This window comes from Mercenaria mercenaria, chromosome 3, assembly GCF_021730395.1.
Source record: "Mercenaria mercenaria strain notata chromosome 3, MADL_Memer_1, whole genome shotgun sequence".
NCBI lineage: Eukaryota > Metazoa > Mollusca > Bivalvia > Venerida > Veneridae > Mercenaria > Mercenaria mercenaria.
Genome location: NC_069363.1, coordinates 82,709,759 through 82,727,840, shown reverse-complemented (window position 1 = coordinate 82,727,840; position 18,082 = coordinate 82,709,759). Strand labels below are relative to the sequence as shown.

Sequence of the window (18,082 nt, the reverse complement as noted above, 5' to 3'; positions counted from 1 at the left end):
TGTGACACTGAAAAATCTAGTTTTGCTGCTAATATTGAGTATGAAAAAGTAAAGGGTATTTATTAAATCATAGTTGTCCCCTGTCTGTTGTTCAAGCTACATATCTTGGCCTAGAACTCTCTTCAAATTCTTCTTTGCACTCTTTTTTTATCACAACTGTCATCGTCTTCCTGAGTGGACTGAGTAGCTAGGAGATTTGACAGTCTATGATATTTTTAATGTAAAAGGGCTGTACATTCTATTTTAAGGTTTTGATTAGTTAATCGAAAGCGAAAACAAGAAAAATATATTTCTTCACTCTTCGCTCGCTTCTGATTTTCTCAAAAACAAAACAAAATATTTAAATTATTTTTTCACTTGCCACCTCAATTTTTTCAGAAAAAAATCCGATGAACAACTTTTCAATTTGGTATGGCCTTAGGTGAGTAAGAAGGTCAAGAACCATAACTCTTTTTCTTGCACATTACCTTACATCAAGCACTAAGAGTAAGGTGTTGGCAATCATAGGATTAGGTAGTGCTATTTTTCAAATGGGGGCAGTTTTCCCAATTTTAGCGGCTAGAGCTAAAAATAGAAAACCTTTTAACAACTTCTATTCATGAACCTCTTGATGGATCTTAACCAAACTTGGTCTGTAGCATCATAATAAGGTCCTGTCCCAATGTGTTTTCAAATGGGGGAACTTTGCACCATTTTGGGGCTACTAGAACTAAAATAGATTTTTTTAAAACAAATTCTTTTCATGAACCACTTAGTGGATCTTCATGACATGGTCTGTGGTACCATTATAAGGTCCTTTCCCAAGATTTTTTCAAATGAGGGCACCTGGTGCCATTTAGAAACTACTACAGCTAACAATACAAAGACTTTTGTATAACTTTCAGTTAACTTATGAATGAATATTTACCAAACTTGCTCATAAGAAAGCTCTATAGATCCTCAATGTCCCTCCTCAGGTGAGCAACTTAGGCCTATTTGAGCCACCTGTTTTGTTTGGGTCTATTTTTCTTGAATAATATTAAGGGCAGTAACTTTGAGACTTTTCAAACTTTTTGACATCAGAAAATGTGTAGTTTTGCCAAGAACAATCACTCTTGCCTGCATCTTGACAGAATTATGGACTTTTTGCACAAGAAATCAATTGATTCACCTTGCGAAAGAAACGATAGAATAAAAATCACATGATGTAGAATTCCTAATTCTGATTTTGGCACAAAACAATGATAGTTATTCATTTTATTTTCCTTTACAGTATGAGGTTCTAACTGCTTTCACTGGTCAGTTACAACAACAACAACAAGAGTGACTTACATTAGTCATATAAAGTGCGCTATGATGTCATTGAAACCAGTTTGTAGATCTATATAGTAATGGATGGTGATGTCATTGGACTTTACCTGTGTCTTTTTGCATTGTGCTTCAGAACAGCTTCGTGTATGGGTAGGATTTTGATTTTTTATTAATTACATATATCTGTTCTTTTTGTTTCAATTTGCTTTGTTTAAAGTTCTGTCCCGTGTCAACTTTTAAACTTTTCATGGTGGAAGAAGGCGTAAGGCTCCTCAGGGTATTATTTCTGTCACAGGTGTAAGCACCTGAACTGGACCACTAACAATCTGGGAGCCAGTTAGATGTCTTCCTCACATGAAAGAATTCAGCGCCAATCACCAAGCAGTGATGGCACAGTTTTAGTGACCCTTAACCAAAGAGCCTGTATAACCGGTGAAAGTAACAACATTAACAATTCTAAAATTCTGTATTGAAGTCTTTCATTAAAGTCGAGAGGTTGTGTTATATACTTTTATATTAATGAATATACAGAGCCTGGCCTTCTTATTTGTTTAACTGACAGTTAGAATTTCTGTTATTCAGTGAAATGATCTTTGCTTATCTTGAGTGCCAGTCCTGGATTTCTTTGAGTAATGTGAGTGGTCCCCAGTCATTTTCCTTGTATTGTTCAAGTTTGTGTACAACATCAGCAATTTGCATGTCCCGTCACAACCTATGAGCGATTGTTGTTTTACTGTATATGCATATTTCAGTGTGTGATACAAAGCCATGTTTGAATGGAGTGTGTACAGATCTCAAGCTTGGAGCAGAATATAGCTGTTCATGTAGACCCGGTATGTATACATTTATATGTCATTTTGTCATTGGTACATTTCACAAATACAGTCAAACTTTGTTCACCCTCACTCGAACTTATCATCAGGTCCATTCAAAGTCCCTGTATAATGTTTATTGTCCGATAACTCAAACAGATTTTGCCGGTCCTGTTGAGTCAAGCGAATGAAGTTTGACTGTACATAGTGTTTTAGTACTGATTGAGGTAAGGAAGTTTATGATAAAAAACAATATTAATATTTTTACAGCATGTGCGACACATGCTTGATTGTGCGAGGCATGTAGAATCCCGGTTATCCCACAACTAAACATAATATCTTGTTAATAGTTGCTACTTAGAGTTATGGTAATTTTATGCTTCAACCTTATCACATAATTATCAAAACTCAACAAATGTACCCATCCACCCAAGAAGAAGTGGGCTCTTAAATGGATTGCGTTTCCATTCTATAATGGGGATGACTTGATTTCAGCGAATTTGTCGAGTTGTAATCATTAGGAAGAATTTCATGCAGACATTAGAGTGGTTGGGTGTTTATACATCATCTGGTATGTGTCCATGCAGGGAGTTTACTATTATATTTACACAAGTGTTTTTGGTGTCAAGATTCAGAGAGCAATGCAGTTTTAATCAAGTTTAGACATATACATTCATAAAACACTTGGGAAACCTAATTTTGCAGTTCAGAACAGTGTATATCAAACTTGTATGTGGAGTGCAATTTCATTCCTTTTTATACCCGAAGTATCTGATGGCCATTTCGGAGACAGTCTCAATGGACAGTCTGTTTTTCTCCATAATCACTTTCCTGACTCATATTTCTGATACCATTCAAAAGATGTTTAAATAACTACTAAAGAATGATCACCAGTATCATTTGACAAGCTACATACACAATCTAGGTCAATAGATTAAGGACACAAGGACACACTTTTAGGACAACAGTTGAAATGCTTTATTTCATGTCCACTCCTTATCATTTAAATTGCTGAAAGGAATTTTATATAACTAGCATCATTTGTTCACCTCATCATGAATGAGATGAGTTGTAGAGCACATGACCGAGATCCAAGGTCAAGGGCACACATGATGGTAAAAATCATTCTTTTAATCAGTTAGTCCTTCCCTGTATAAAAAGCAGTGTTTGGGAGTATTACTTACTTTCAGGGATAGCTCAGGATAGTAAGTTAGCAGATTCGTGTTGATATGTCTAGGTACACACACTGATTTCTTAATTTCTGTATTATGAATTTTTCAGCTCTTGGTTATTGGTATAGCAGAGGTAGTGCATTTAAAAACAGACTTAACATGTGTCAAATATGTTTAAACTTGCAGGTTATGGAGGGACTGGATGTCGGAAGTTAAACAATTACAGAGTATGTGAATCACAGCCTTGCTTAAATGGAGGAACTTGTATGGTATAGTGTTCATAATTTTTAGCTCATCTGATTTTTTGAGAAAAAAAATGATGAGTTATTGTCATCACTTGATTTGCGTCGGCGTTGGCGTTGCTTGGTTAAGTTTTATGTTTAGGTCAGCATTTCTCCTAAACTATCAAAGCTACTGCTTTAAAACTTGCAACACTTGTTCACCATCAATAGCTGACTCTGTACAGCAAGAAACATAACTCCATCCTGTTTTTTGCAAGAATTATGGCCCCTTTTGGACTTAGAAATTATCAGATTTCTTGGTTAAGTTTGTGTTTAGGTCAACTTTTCTCCTTGACAGTCAAAGCTATTTCTTTAAAACTTGGAGCAGTTATTTGCCATTAAAAGCTGACTCTGCACAACAAGTACCGTAACTCTACATTGCTTTTTGCAAGAATTATGGCCCCTTTTGGACTTAGAAAATTAGGTTTCTTGGTTAAGTTTTGTGTTTTGGTCAGCTTAATTTTCTCCTAAACTATCAAAGCTATTACTTTAAAACTTGCAACACTTGTTTACCATCAAAAGCCGACTCTGTACAGCAAGAAACATAACTCCGTCCTGCTTTTTGCAAGAATTATGGCCCCGTTTGGACTTAGAAAATATTATATAGAGACAAAAAAAATCAGTTGAGTGTCTGTACCGCAAGGCGTTGCTCTTGTTATCTAAATTTAAGATTTGAATTATATGCACAAGGGCTTTTGGCTTTTAAAAAGTCATTTTCAAGGGTAGCATAAATCAAAACAAAAAAATAATGGCATTAATGGCATTAATTTTGCCTGTATAGTTCAATATATAAATGCTAACTGAACAAAATTATCAATCAACAGAATTCCAGAGAAAAATTGCTAGGAATAATCTGTCTTAATGGCCACCTGTATTAAAGATATCTTTTGTCCATCTTTCACTAAAATATTGTATCTTTAGACATAATCCTCACCAGATGTATTATACGATATTTAACTTTACAAAATATATACATTTATTTGATATGAAGAGCTACATTCTTAATTAAGTATCATGTTTTAATAGTTGTTTATTAACCCTTAGCCTCCTGGCGGCAGATGATTCTGCCTTTGCGACCAGTGCAGACCAAAATCAGCCTGCACATCCGTGCAGTCTGATCATGGTCTGCACTGTTCGCTATTCAGTCAGTAAATTTTCAGTGAAAACCCCTTTGAGTAATAAGTGGTACTGTCAAAATTGAAAGATGGACCAGTCCATTATAGAAATATAGCAGGTTAAGGGTTAAAAAAACTTCCATTTTTCAGTGGCAGTACACATTTATACTGTGTTTAGCTATACATGTATTAAGTGTGTACAATTTTTAGACCTGATCCATACTAAAATGTGTTGATTTTATGTTATGTTTGAATGAATTCTATGTTGTAATTGCTCAAATTTTCAAATATGAATTTGGGTCTTGTATACTTTTGAGCAACTTTTTGCCTTAACCCTTATCATGCTGGACACGATTGATTCTGCCTTTGCGACCAGTGTAGATCATGATCAGCCTGCACAGCCATGCAGTCTGATCATGATCTGCACTGTTCGCCATTTGGTCGGTATCTTTTTGGTAAGCACCCCTTTTAACAGTTAATGGTACTGTCCAAATTGATTCATTATAGAAATTTAGCAGGGTAAGGGTTCAGAAGCCAATCAACTAATTTCCACAATTCATGTTTCTTTTTAGATTTCAACCTGATTTAAGCAGCCATGTTTCTCTATACTGGTAAAATCTGAATGAATTAGTACATTTCTTCCAGGTTTCTGGGGGATATTTCAAATGCACATGCAGAGAGGCATTCACAGGAGCAAGATGTGAAATTGAGAGATTAATGTGTGAATCAAATCCCTGTGTTCATGGGTTTTGTGTAAATCGACCTGCTGGTTACACATGTGTATGTGATAAGGGATATGAAGGTATGTAATTCAAACCTAAACGTCTTCTCAGTTGTTTCACCATGGTGAACAATTCCCCCTTTCCAACTTTTCCTTTTAATTTGTTTGAAAAATATTTAAATATTAACAAATAATCTGTTTTTATTACTTATATCACATTAATAGGCAGATATTTATCCATATCAGTTGTGCATAATTATGTCTCCCACCACACAGTGGTGTGGAAGACATATTGATTTACTCCAGTCTGTGTGTGTCTTGTCTGTCAAAAAGCTTGTCCGCACTCTAATTCGAACATTTCTTATCCGATCTTCACCAAACTTGAACAAAATGTGCCTGACCATAAGTCCTCGACCAAGTTCGATAACTAGCCAAATCAGCCCAGGCACTTTGGAATTATGGCCCTTGAATTACCAAAAAAAACTCAGAGCGCATGCGCATTCCTGGACCCAAAAGGTACCCTTATACCACTTATTATTAGTAGTATATGGTACCTTTTGGTCCAGGAATGCACATGCGCTCTGAGTAGTATAGGAGTCCTTTTGGCTTGATGAATGTGCATGCGCTCTAGTAGGGCAAGTCGATAATGAGCCAAATTGGCCTAGGCACTTTGGAGTTATGGCCCTTGAATTACCGAAAATCGGCCGTTTTACTCTTGTCCGCACTCTAAGTCGAACATTTCTTATCAGATCTTCACCAAACTTGAACAAAATGTGTTTGACCATAAGTCCTTGACGAAGTTTGATAACTAGCCAAATCGGCCAAGGCACTTTGGAATTATGGCCCGTGAATTACTGAAAATCGGCATTTTTACTCTTGTCCGCACTCTAAGTCAAAGATTTCTCATCCGATCTTCACCAAACTTTAATAAAATGTGTTTGACCATATGTCCTCGGCCAAGTTCGATAAGCAGCCGAATCAGCCCAGGCACTTTGGAATTATGGCCCTGGAATTACCCAAAATCAGCCTTTTTACTCTTCAAAGGTATATTTGTAGTGAGTAAACGATATATAAAGACTGACTTACTATTTATGATTAGGCAGTTGTGGGAGACATGCGATTTTCTTAAAAGCAGCTCTAGTTTGAATATTCCTGTTCAGTGATTTTAAGCAGAGTTATGGCCCTTTATTTCTCTAATTTTATGATGTTTTTGAAACTTCTATTTCACCATTGTGTAGATTTCCATCAAGCATTCCAGGAGTAATCAGTCCCAAGCCTTATTATGCATATCATCGGCATGTTCATATTCATTGGTTTTCAGTGAAATTATGGCCCTTGTTTTATCATATTTTACAGTGTTTACACTGCTTGCCATGTAACACTAGGCTTTTCATCAACCTCATGAATGATCATTGTGAAGTGAAGCTGTGATTATCATGGGCATGTTCTGGTTTAATGATATTCAGCAGAGTCAGACCCTTGATTTATCAAATTGTATGATGTCTATACTACTTTGCTCATATCTCTGGTTGAAATTCAACCAAACTTCACATGAGTGGTCAGTGCAAAACCTAGTTGTGATTATCATTGGAATGATATTGTTCAGTGATTGTGACTGGAATAATGGCCCTTACTTTTTTGCATTTTTTCAATGTCTCTGTGTTTATTGATGGGAGACGTATGTTTTTCATGAAAAACAAGGTCATGTTCCCTGTTGTTCCGAGGCTCAATCAGTCAAAGTAGGAGTTGCACAGACCTTGAGACTATAAAACTTTGCGATCAATAACTGCAGAAGCTTTGGCTGCCAAGGGGTCAGTACCACATTCTATCATTAATAGTGTGACTGAGTTGAGATCAATAGAATTAACTATAAATATAGATTTTATGATAAATTTTGTTATAGGGAAGTTATGTGACATCAACAAAGACGACTGTGTAGATAACCCCTGTGAGAATGGAGGTCAATGTTATGATGGTATTAACAGCTACATGTGTGACTGCCTTATAGGCACAGCAGGGAAGCATTGCTCTAGAAAGCAGACATGTCCTGATGGTATAATGCTTTATCATTACCCGAACAAAACGTGTATTATTTATAATATAATATTAACATTCAACGTGTATTATGTGTAGAAAGACGAAAACATTCATTTCTGAATAAACAACATGTGCACACTAATATCAGTGGTGACTCTTGCATAATGAGCTGTGTCATGAGAATACCAAGATAATGCATTTGCGACCAACAGAGATCCAGACCAGCCTGCACATTCGCGCAGTCTACTCAGGACCCATGCTGTTCGCTAACAGTTTCTCTAATTGCAATAGGCTTTAAACACAAACAGCATGGATCCTGACCAGACTGCGCGGATGTGCAGGCTGGTCTGGATCCATGCTGGTTGCAAATGCACTATGTTGGTTTTTCTCATGGTGTGGCTCATACAGAATTCGATACTGTTTACAAAAAAAAGGTAAATAATACACAAAATGACATCATTCAGAAAAAAATCTTTGAAAATCAGATATCAGAATTTCCAAATGGACATTCAGTGATGACATGATTATGCAATTTTTCATTTGTTTTTTTTTATATTCTAAATGGAAAATCAGGAACTGTATTTTTATCAGAAGGCAATTTACAATTTAAGTGCATCGGTCTCATTGGCTGTTCTGTGATTTTATTTCAGAGGTCGATAATCAAGGATTTGTGTTTTCTTATATTTGTGCAAAGAAACCTCTCATGATATTTTATAGATAACTACAGCAGAATGAATGTTATTTTTTTGTGTTTATAAGGGTATAAAACACATTGTGAAGCTACCATCACAATCGAGTTAAAACAAATTAGTATAAACTATAAACACATTGAAACTTCTGGCAAATGATCCAAGAATCTTTAGCATGATTCACAGATTTGCTAGTAGTCCCAATGGAGTTTCTAACCATATAAATGCCCCAAAATAATAGTACATGTAAATCCTTAACGTTCAGCCTGCTAAATTTCTAAAATGAATTGGTTCATCATTCAATTTAGGCTGTACTATTTATTATGGTGTTCACTGAAAATTTACTGACTGAAAAGGAACGGTGCAGACCATGATCTGGTCGCAAAGGCAGAATCACTTGCCACCAGCAGGCTAAAGATTAAAGGATGAAGGCCTTAAAATGGTTTATTGTTTGATCACCGGGCTTGGGTAACAAGTTTACCAGGAAAGTGTTTAAATATCCTAGCATCTGTAGTTAGAGAAAAGCCACAAAATGATCTTGTTTATTGATATTCTAGGAGTATGTACAACTTTATGGAGACAGAAAAAAATATGATAACTATAGCTGTAATTCTATAAATATGTAGGTTATTCTGCGTTAGAACCTGAAAATCTATATCTTTGTGCAGTAACATGCCTTATTTTTATTTTTACTTTTGAGGAAAAAAAATACAAATACTAGAATGGTGGTTGAAATGCTTTGATCATCATTCAGTGAATAATAAATTTATAGGGGACTTATTTTCGTGGATTTCGCAGTTGAGTCGATCCATGATATTAAATCCCACTCCCATTCATTTTACAGTTTTAACCTTTACCCTGCTAAATTTCTAAAATAGACTGGTCCATCATTCAGTTTTGGGTAGTACCGTTTATTATTCCAAGGGGTGTTAAATGAAAATTTACAGACTGAATAGTGAACAGTGCAGACCATGATCAGCCTGCATGGATGTGCAGGCTTATCTTGGTCTGCACTGGTCACAAAGGCAAAATCACTTCCTGCCAGCAGGCTAAGGGTTAAACTCAAGGTTAAACTTGTTTAATAACCTTTCCGTTGATAAAAAAATATTGATATAATTTGTGTTTTAAGAAAGTTTATGCCATTAAAAAAACATCACTGTTTACAAAAAAACATGGATGTCCAGCTTCTGCCTGCCCGATCACTGTCTTATCAGTTCTAAAAATAGAAAGTACAACAGATTTGTATACAAACACGATCTCGCCTATAGGCATGCACCTTTAAAATCATATTTATCATTACAGGAGACCCGTGTGAGAACTACGGAGTGTGTATACCTGGGACTGGAGACACTCCTAAGACCTGTTTCTGTTTGACAGGATACACAGGGGACAGGTGTGAGACTAATATTGATGATTGTTCCAGTCATAAATGCACAAATGGAGGTAAAAATTATTTATTAGGGGAATCCTGAAGGGAGCAGATCTGCTATGCACCTACTGTTTATGTCAGAAATCCTTTTTCACAAGAGTTTAAACTGAAGATATAGGTCATTTTGAAGAGTCTTAGACTGACTCTTGCAAATTTTCATGTCAAGTTTAAACTTTTCTTCAGAGCCAATCCCCTGACCACTTTAGCATTTCCGCCTCTATAACCTCAAATACTTCAGCTACCTCTGTGCTTGGTAAGATCATGTTTTGTCTTTTATCAGCATCAATAATTGTTAAGGTGATTGATTTTATGATGAAATGATTATTTATATTTAAGTTAAGGAATACACATAGCATTATTTTTATTTTTATGGCATTGTATGATTGTCTTAAATTTTATGGAGCTGACCACTTAGCTCAATATGGAGAGTGCAGATTGACTGGTCTTGAGTTTGATCCCCATTTCGTAGTATATATTAAAAGGACTTTTTGTCTGAAATCATTTTGTCCTCCACCTCTGATTGATAGCCAGAAGTTGGCAGTTACTTATGGAGAGCAAGTTAATACTGGTACAGAATCAAGGAACACTAGTTAAACTACCTGCCATTACATAAATGAAATGAGCCGCACCATGAGAAAACCAACATAATGGCTTTGCGACCAGCAAGGATCCAAACCAGCCTGTGCATCCGTGCAGTCTGGGCCAGATCCATGCTGTTCACAAACAGTTTCTCTAATAACAATAGGCTTTGAAAGCGAACAGCATGGATCCTGACCAGACTGCTTAGATGTGCAGGCTGGTCTGGATCAATGCTGGTCGCAAACCCACTATGTTGGTTTTCTCATGGCGCGGCTCAAATACTGTTGAGAAATGACACTAAAATTTAATGTCTTCTTCCTTGTTCCATTCTAGCTTTTGTCAGTTTGCCATATAAGAACGTAAAAGTGAAATGACAAAAGAATTTTGAAATTAACAACAAAAATTAACAAAAATGAAATACAGCTAAACAATTTATTATGCAAATATTTTGTAGGTGTATGTGTAGATGAAATCAACACCTATTCATGTCAGTGTGATCAGAGGCATACAGGAGCTTTCTGTGAAACTGAAATAGATCCATGTTACTCAAACCCTTGCAAAAATGGCGCCAAATGTGTTGTTGATAATTCAGATGCAGATGGATACAAGTGCTTTTGTGTGTCTCCTTTCTCAGGTAAACAGCTGTCTCAAACATATGTATGTCTGTATATTTTCTTACTGATTAATCCACAAAATCTTTGACAGTACTTAAGATTAATTTCTTTCTTATTTTGCAAGATCCATGTGTAAGTTGTACATCATTCTACAGGTCTTTTGGGTGGTAGAATTTTCATTTGAACATTCCTTGAATCATTTTAATTTTATGGGCAAAATGTAATTTCTGTGAATTTTTGGCCCTGAAAAATTTCTAAAGATTATTTTCTTCAAATTTATTTTACACATGTATAATTTTTCTATGCTATCCATGGTATTCTGAAATTTTCATATGGATCCAGTGGCAAATTGTAATTTAGGCTGTTTGTATTAGAATACATCCTTTTGGTGATAGATTTAGAGATCTTAAAAAGTTAAAAAGAGTTCTGTCACCACCCTTGGAGTTCTTTAGAATGATGTAAAATATCAATGAAACTGTCTTAAATTTAAAGAGAAACAAGGAAAACTTTTCTTTGGGAAAAGCAGAATTACATGTTAATTACTTAAGGAGGTAGGTTTCCTTAATATTTGTATGTGCGCATGTCCAACCGGAAGCTAACGTGACGATTTACGACAATGTTTACGACAAACTAAATGTATTTGTATATCCATTCTTCTGAAAACAAATTATGAACCTGTCTCCGATCTGATGCTTTATGATTTGATAATGCATAAATAATGAATCAATTGCCGCAGAAACGCTTCAAAACAATGCTGCCTTAAAATGACGTCATGACGTTACGTGTCAGTTACCGTGCAAAATTTATAGCTTTTATTTTGAAAGTACGTATTTCTGTGCATTTTCTTTATTTAAACTATTTTCAAACAGCAATTATTTGCTGAAATATTTTTTATGAGTCTTTTGCTTTGAATAATAATCAATATTTTGCTTCTTTTATTTAGTTATATTGAAATGTTATGCGGAATGTAAGAAAATAAATGTTATTTGGAATATAGTTGGGTGTAAGGTTACTTGTTACGTCCATTTTCAAATAAAAATTCTGGCAGTTTGATTTGTAATACCTATTTTCCAGTTTCCGTATATAATTTGTTACTTATATACTAAAACTAAGCTATTATATTGTTCAAATTTCAGTAGAAAATTGTGGTTTCTTGAATTGAATTGATGTTACCATGGAAACGAAGCCCGTGACCTATATATCTAAATATAAAATTCAAAAGCGTTGACACTGGTCTATTTAAGGAACACAGCTTCGGCTTTTTATTTTCATTTCTACAATATCCATGAGAATAATAGCAGCATGCCGAACTATTTTTCCATGAAAAATGCCAGACGATGGGTACTGCTTAAGTATTTTAAGGTAATAGATCACTAAAAGTAATGTTTACAAAATGGCCTTTGCTTGGTATATTCTGAAAGGTAACCGTGTTTTGCACTATTATGCAATTTTTAAACAACTTTTACCGTGCCGTTTTTTATAAATTTTGTATAACTTATGGTGTCTCCTCAAGCTCAAGTAGAGACAAATTTCAAAGTGATAGCCACTATCCAAAACGTTTGCAGAGAACTCATTTTACCATTAATTTTAATAAAAGAAACATCAAACTATTGGTAAACAATTATAAAACACAAAATAAAAATGTCAATATCATTTTTTCTATGGTGCCTCAATTAAACGGATTTTATGAGACAGAATTCATACTTCAACATCGAAAAAATAAGGTCGAATGCTGGGTTTCTGTTTTGAATTTTGCTTACTCCATTTAAAAATAACCTTAGGGCAGACGTAAAACCTACCTAAATTTCTTCCACAATATATAATCTAAGAGTGAAAGCAAAATAGAGAACTTTCACCGTGTGTAACTCAATATTTTTAAAGATGTGTAACTCTACCCCTCCTGTTTACGTAGGAAATTCACTTTGAACACCAAGAAATCGCTTATAAGATTCATCTTTTTCCATTTTTGTACAAGAAATCAATAATAAGTCTTGAAAGAAGTAAAAACTTTCTAGAAAAAAAGGAAAATAAGGGAAAAAAATTTGGTCCCAGTAGGGCTTGAACCTACGCCCCCTCCTAAAAATTGCAGTAAAAGTAGGTTTATGGTAGGAATTGAATACTCTTCAAATAGAAGGTTCTCTATTAGGGATCTAATACCTTAAGCTGTGAAATTTGTTTGAATAAATGCAAATAACACGAAAATATAACTTACGTTAGAAATAATATGTTTTAAAGCTACATTAACAAGAAAGACAATTTTGTTCAATATTTTTTATAAGAAATTATGACAAAAAGCAAGATATAAGCTATTTTAAACATCTCTGTTGCCATGGTTACTTTAAACTTTAAGAAAAATAGGGTGCGTAAAGTGCTTGGTATTTTGCTAATAATAGTACCCAAATATTCCATGTTAGTCATTAACAGAATGGCACTGGAGCCGTCGAAAACCCCGTTTTTATACATAGTTGTTTAAAAATGAGAGAAAATGCGTTACCATGGAAACACGAGCCCCGCGACATTTACATTTTAAGCTTTTATTAGAAAGCTAACGCGCATACTAGTAAAATTATCAATTATGCAGACTTCTACGGATATCAATGAAACTAAAATACAATGAAAAGTGTTAAATATCCGTATTTTCCTTCTTCTTTCAATATAAAATGCCTGTGGAGGGTCATGTTCTTCAAACCTGAATAAAACTTGAACTTGAAGGGTCAGAGATAAACGAAATTGAGATTGAAGCAGTTAAAACATCATATTACACGGAAAACAAACAACTGCTGCGGTTCAACTTATTTGAATTTACCCTGGTAACAAGGTAACCTACCTCCTTAAGCAAAAGTAACATGATGTAAGTGATATTCTCCTAAATTTACCACAGTTACCAAGTGATAAAGGTCAGTGACTCACTTTCTTGCCACGCTGTTTGTTGAAATTCTGCTTAGGAGGTAGAAAACACTTTTATGTACGGAAGATACCAAGGGGGAGGGTTGTAGGTTCTGCCATATACTAAAAATGCTCAGAGGGGCACCTTAGGTCTTCCGTGCTTTTTTAAGACTGAAAAGATGGCAAATTGTGTTTAATAGTGTGACTAAAAATCTGAGAAATAAGACTCAAACTCATTCACCACATGGTCTTATTTCACTACTACACATTGTCAGGTAGGGGTCTTTTAGCAAAATTATTATAGAAGAAAAGACCCCTCTCTGTTTCCATTAACTAACTAAATATATTGTATGCATGAACAGAACTTAGATCTATAAAATACCTGAATATCCCTTTAAGAAGACCTATAGGCCAACCTTGGTTTAGATTCACCTGGCTTTTTTTCTAGGGTGGGCAGGACAACTTTGTTCCTGAAATAAATGTCTTCTAAATTATATGAAAACTGAAAAAATGTTTCATCTACTTAATTATGTTTTAGGTGACCATTGTGAAATCTCAAACAACTTTGCATGTGAGTCGTCACCATGTCTGCATGGGGGAGTTTGTACAGTCATGGGCACTTCATACCACTGTGCTTGCCCCCTTCATTATGTTGACCCTGTGTGCGGGATCCCTGTCCCTTGTGCAAGTCAGCCATGTCTCAACTTTGGGAAATGTGTAGCAAGAGGTGATGACCAGTATGAGTGTATTTGTTCAGAATATTACACAGGAACAAATTGTGAAACACAGATTATGTGCAGAAGCAATACATGTCAAAATGGCGGGAAATGTCAGCTAGTTGATGGCATAGAGAGTTGTGTTTGTCCTCAAGGATATTTTGGAGAGTTTTGTGAAATTCAATCCATGTGTTTTCCTAATCCATGTCAAAATGATGGTCAGTGTTCTGAAATTAGGAATTTAGATTTTGAGTGCACATGCACTGAGCAGTATACAGGAAGAACATGTGAGAATGAGGTAAGATTACCTTGTACCTCAGCACCTTGTAAAAACAATGGAATATGTTCTGATATTTCGACCAGTGAGTTTAATTGTGAATGTGCAAATGATTTTACTGGAAGAACTTGTGAAACTTCATTGAATTCCTGTCATGAAAATCCTTGCTTGAATGAAGGAACATGTATGGAGTCCAGTAGCGGATATAAATGTATATGCTCATCTCAATACACTGGTGTGAATTGTGAAACTATTTTAACTCCTGTAACATGTGACATGTGCATTAATAAGAAAAGATGTATAAGTACTGGTAATGACATACTTTGTGAATGTTTAAATAATTATTCAGGAAAATTTTGTAATGTCTCTTTACCATGTGTAAACAGCCAGTGTCAAAATGGTGCTGTTTGTGAAAACGTTAATGAAAAGGAATATCAGTGTGTTTGTAATAGTTACTCCACTGGTCAGTTCTGTGAAACAGTGTTACCTTGCAGTAATAATCCGTGCAGAAATGGAGCATTTTGTGAAAATGAAGAAGATTTTACAACTTTCAAGTGTGTATGCAAGTTTGGCTTTACAGGCCAGTATTGTGAGAGTTATCTCCCTTGTTCTTCATCACCATGTTTAAATGAAGGAAAATGTCTGAACAGTGTGGACACCTTCACTTGTGAGTGTCCTGATACGTATACAGGTGAAAGGTGTGAGACATACGACTCTTGTGGAGGTGATCCATGTGAAAATGGTGGTACCTGTGCCAAACAGGAAGATGGCTCCTATACATGCCTTTGTGATGAAGACTACATGGGCCTGAAATGCGAGACTGCAAAATTCCCTTGCAAACTTGCCCCTTGTGAAAATGGAGGAAGTTGTCAACATGTAGAAGAAGGGATATATATTTGTAACTGTTTGCCAACTTTTGTTGGAAGAAACTGTAAGACATATGTTCCTTGTGCTAGCGGGCCTTGTGAAAATGGTGGTCAGTGTTTTAACCAAGGAGATAGTTACTCCTGCACATGTCCAATCAACTTTAATGGAGGTAAGCACTTCTTTTTGTCCCCGAAAGAGGACATATAGTAATGATATTGTCTGTTTGTTAGTTTGTTTGTTTGTTCATCAAATACACTTCAGGACTTTTAAACAGTTCAAGAGATTCCAGTTAGACTTTACACAAACATTAAGTATGGTGAGAAAGTGTGTCACATGCAAAAGTGAGTTCTTTATCTCATAGATCTGCCCGCCCACTTAGCGCACTAGGGAGAGGGAAGATCTATGGATATCGGGGTCGTGAGTTAGATCTCTAGGTGAGGCATATGTTCTCCATGAAGATTTGATGAAAGACTGTTTGTGGAATCATTTGTCCTCCACCTCTTGATTCATGTGGGGAAGTTTGTTGGCAGTTACTTGCGGAGAACAGATTTATATTGGCACAGAATCCATGAATACTTGTTAACTGTCACCGTTACATAACTGAAATACTATTTAGAAATGAGAAACAAACAAGCTAATCTCATAGGTCAAGTTCACTTTATGGTTATTTGTCTATTTCTAGTGATGTTGCTGTCATACATACTACGAAAGCTTAAAACATTTTTGTAGAGGACTCATTTTCATGGATACATAAAAATAAATCCCAACAAATGAATGCATTTCCTGTAATTCTGATGTTTGAATTTTTAAATATTTACAAAGTTGTACCATAATCCCCATGAAGGAGCCATTTTAGCAGAAACCAGAATTTTTTATTCTGACGTAGCTATAGTTAAATGATTTTGCAGTATTTGTTAAAGTCTTATCAGATTATGATAAGGAATACAGTCTCATTTACAAGCTGCATTCAACAAAAATATCCATTGAAAAACAATGTAGCACAAACAAGCAATACTTGATACATGTAACTTACCGATATGTTTGCCTTTATTTAAAATTTTGTATTTTAGTCCAAACAAATTACATGTAGTGTCATGGTTATTTCTTAGTTGTTTTAGAAATAAATTTTGTCCTTATGAAGAATACTATTTACCGTTAATTTATTTATTTATTTTGTTGGGTTTAACGTCGCATTGACACAATTATAGGTCGTATGGCGACTTTCCAGCTTTGATGGTGGAGGAAGGACCCAGGTGCCCCTTCATGCATTATTTCATCATGAGGGGGCACCTGGGTAGAACCACAGATATTCCGTAAGCCAGCTGGATAGCTTCCTCACATGAAGAATTCAAAGCCCCAAGTGAGGCTCGAACCCACATCGATGAGGGGCAAGTGATTTGAAGTCAGCAACCTTAACCATTCGGCCACAGAGGCCCCTATTTACCATTAAATCGGATATTTTCATAAGGCTAAAATTTTGCAAATTTGAATTTGAAATTGGTGCATGTGGTAGATATTTACGATATAAGGCCAACTTGTGAAACAAAGAATATATAGGACTGTTGAATAATAGAGTTGAATTGAGTATCTAGGTAGTGATTATAGTGTATATAACTTCTTCTGGAAATTTTTGTATTTTACAGTGTTTACAATGTTTTATTTTACAGCTCGCTGCGAGTTTCCCCTACCGTGTGCTTCAAACCCATGTATCCATGGAGATTGTACTAATTCTCTTGATGGTTTGACCTTCACCTGTATTTGTGATGAAGGTCATGAAGGTTACCTCTGTGATAGAATTGTCTCCTCCTGTAATGAGAGTACTTGTATCCATGGCAACTGCATAAATCAAGGAGAGACAACAGTATGTGTTTGTGATAATGGGTATAAAGGTAAGTCTGATTATTTATTATGCCCCCAAAAAATTTTGGGGAGGGGCAGTTAGAGTTGCCCTTATCCATCCATCTGTCTGCCCATCCATCTGTCAATTAGTAGAGTACTTGAAAAGTCAAAAGTAATTTTCTGTGATGGGTGTATATTGTGACAGTTTGGAACTCGTGTTGTACAACTGATTTCGACATTATTTATAAACTTAAGGTTAAATGACTTGAACATTAGGTTTGTGTTGTTTTATTCAGGTTCAAAGTGTGATGTTAAACTGACACCATGTGATTCCCAACCATGTCAGAACAATGCTGCATGTAATCCTAGTGGAGCCTCATTTATTTGTAAATGTTTACCTGGTTACTATGGCAACCTATGTCAGTATCAGATAGATGCATGTTTCTCCCAGCCGTGTTACAATGGAGCAACATGTGAACGATGTAATGGACCGGAATGTGTTACACCATTCACATGTACCTGCCCTGTTGGATATAAAGGTAAAAAGAAATTAGAGTTATAAAAATTATATGGTTAGTACATGGCTATATCAGGTAAGTCAGCTACCTGTCCTGTTTGATACAAAGGTAAGTGAATACTAGAGTAATAAAAGTAATATGGTCAGTAGCTCACTATCTAAGGTTAGTCAGTTATCTGTCCTATTGGATACAAAAGGTACATTGTAAGAGGAAAGTAAAAGTAAAAGAATTATATGGTCA

The 18,082-nt window shown here is 35.4% G+C and overlaps 1 protein-coding gene across 2 annotated transcripts in view; it reads left to right on the top strand.

Annotated features, from left to right (window-relative positions):
- LOC128555747 (neurogenic locus notch homolog protein 1-like) overlaps window positions 1-18,082 on the top strand; it is a 39,462-nt gene that overhangs the window by 616 nt on the left and 20,764 nt on the right. For both annotated transcript variants that reach the window (XM_053539084.1, XM_053539083.1), the window contains exons 2-11: window positions 1,253-1,440; window positions 2,043-2,123; window positions 3,461-3,543; window positions 5,316-5,472; window positions 7,295-7,444; window positions 9,420-9,560; window positions 10,580-10,759; window positions 14,164-15,654; window positions 17,153-17,374; window positions 17,621-17,863. In XM_053539084.1, coding sequence (XP_053395059.1) covers window positions 1,371-1,440; window positions 2,043-2,123; window positions 3,461-3,543; window positions 5,316-5,472; window positions 7,295-7,444; window positions 9,420-9,560; window positions 10,580-10,759; window positions 14,164-15,654; window positions 17,153-17,374; window positions 17,621-17,863 — 2,818 coding nt within the window. In that variant the 5' untranslated portion in view covers window positions 1,253-1,370. The remainder of the gene's footprint in view (window positions 1-1,252; window positions 1,441-2,042; window positions 2,124-3,460; window positions 3,544-5,315; window positions 5,473-7,294; window positions 7,445-9,419; window positions 9,561-10,579; window positions 10,760-14,163; window positions 15,655-17,152; window positions 17,375-17,620; window positions 17,864-18,082) is intronic.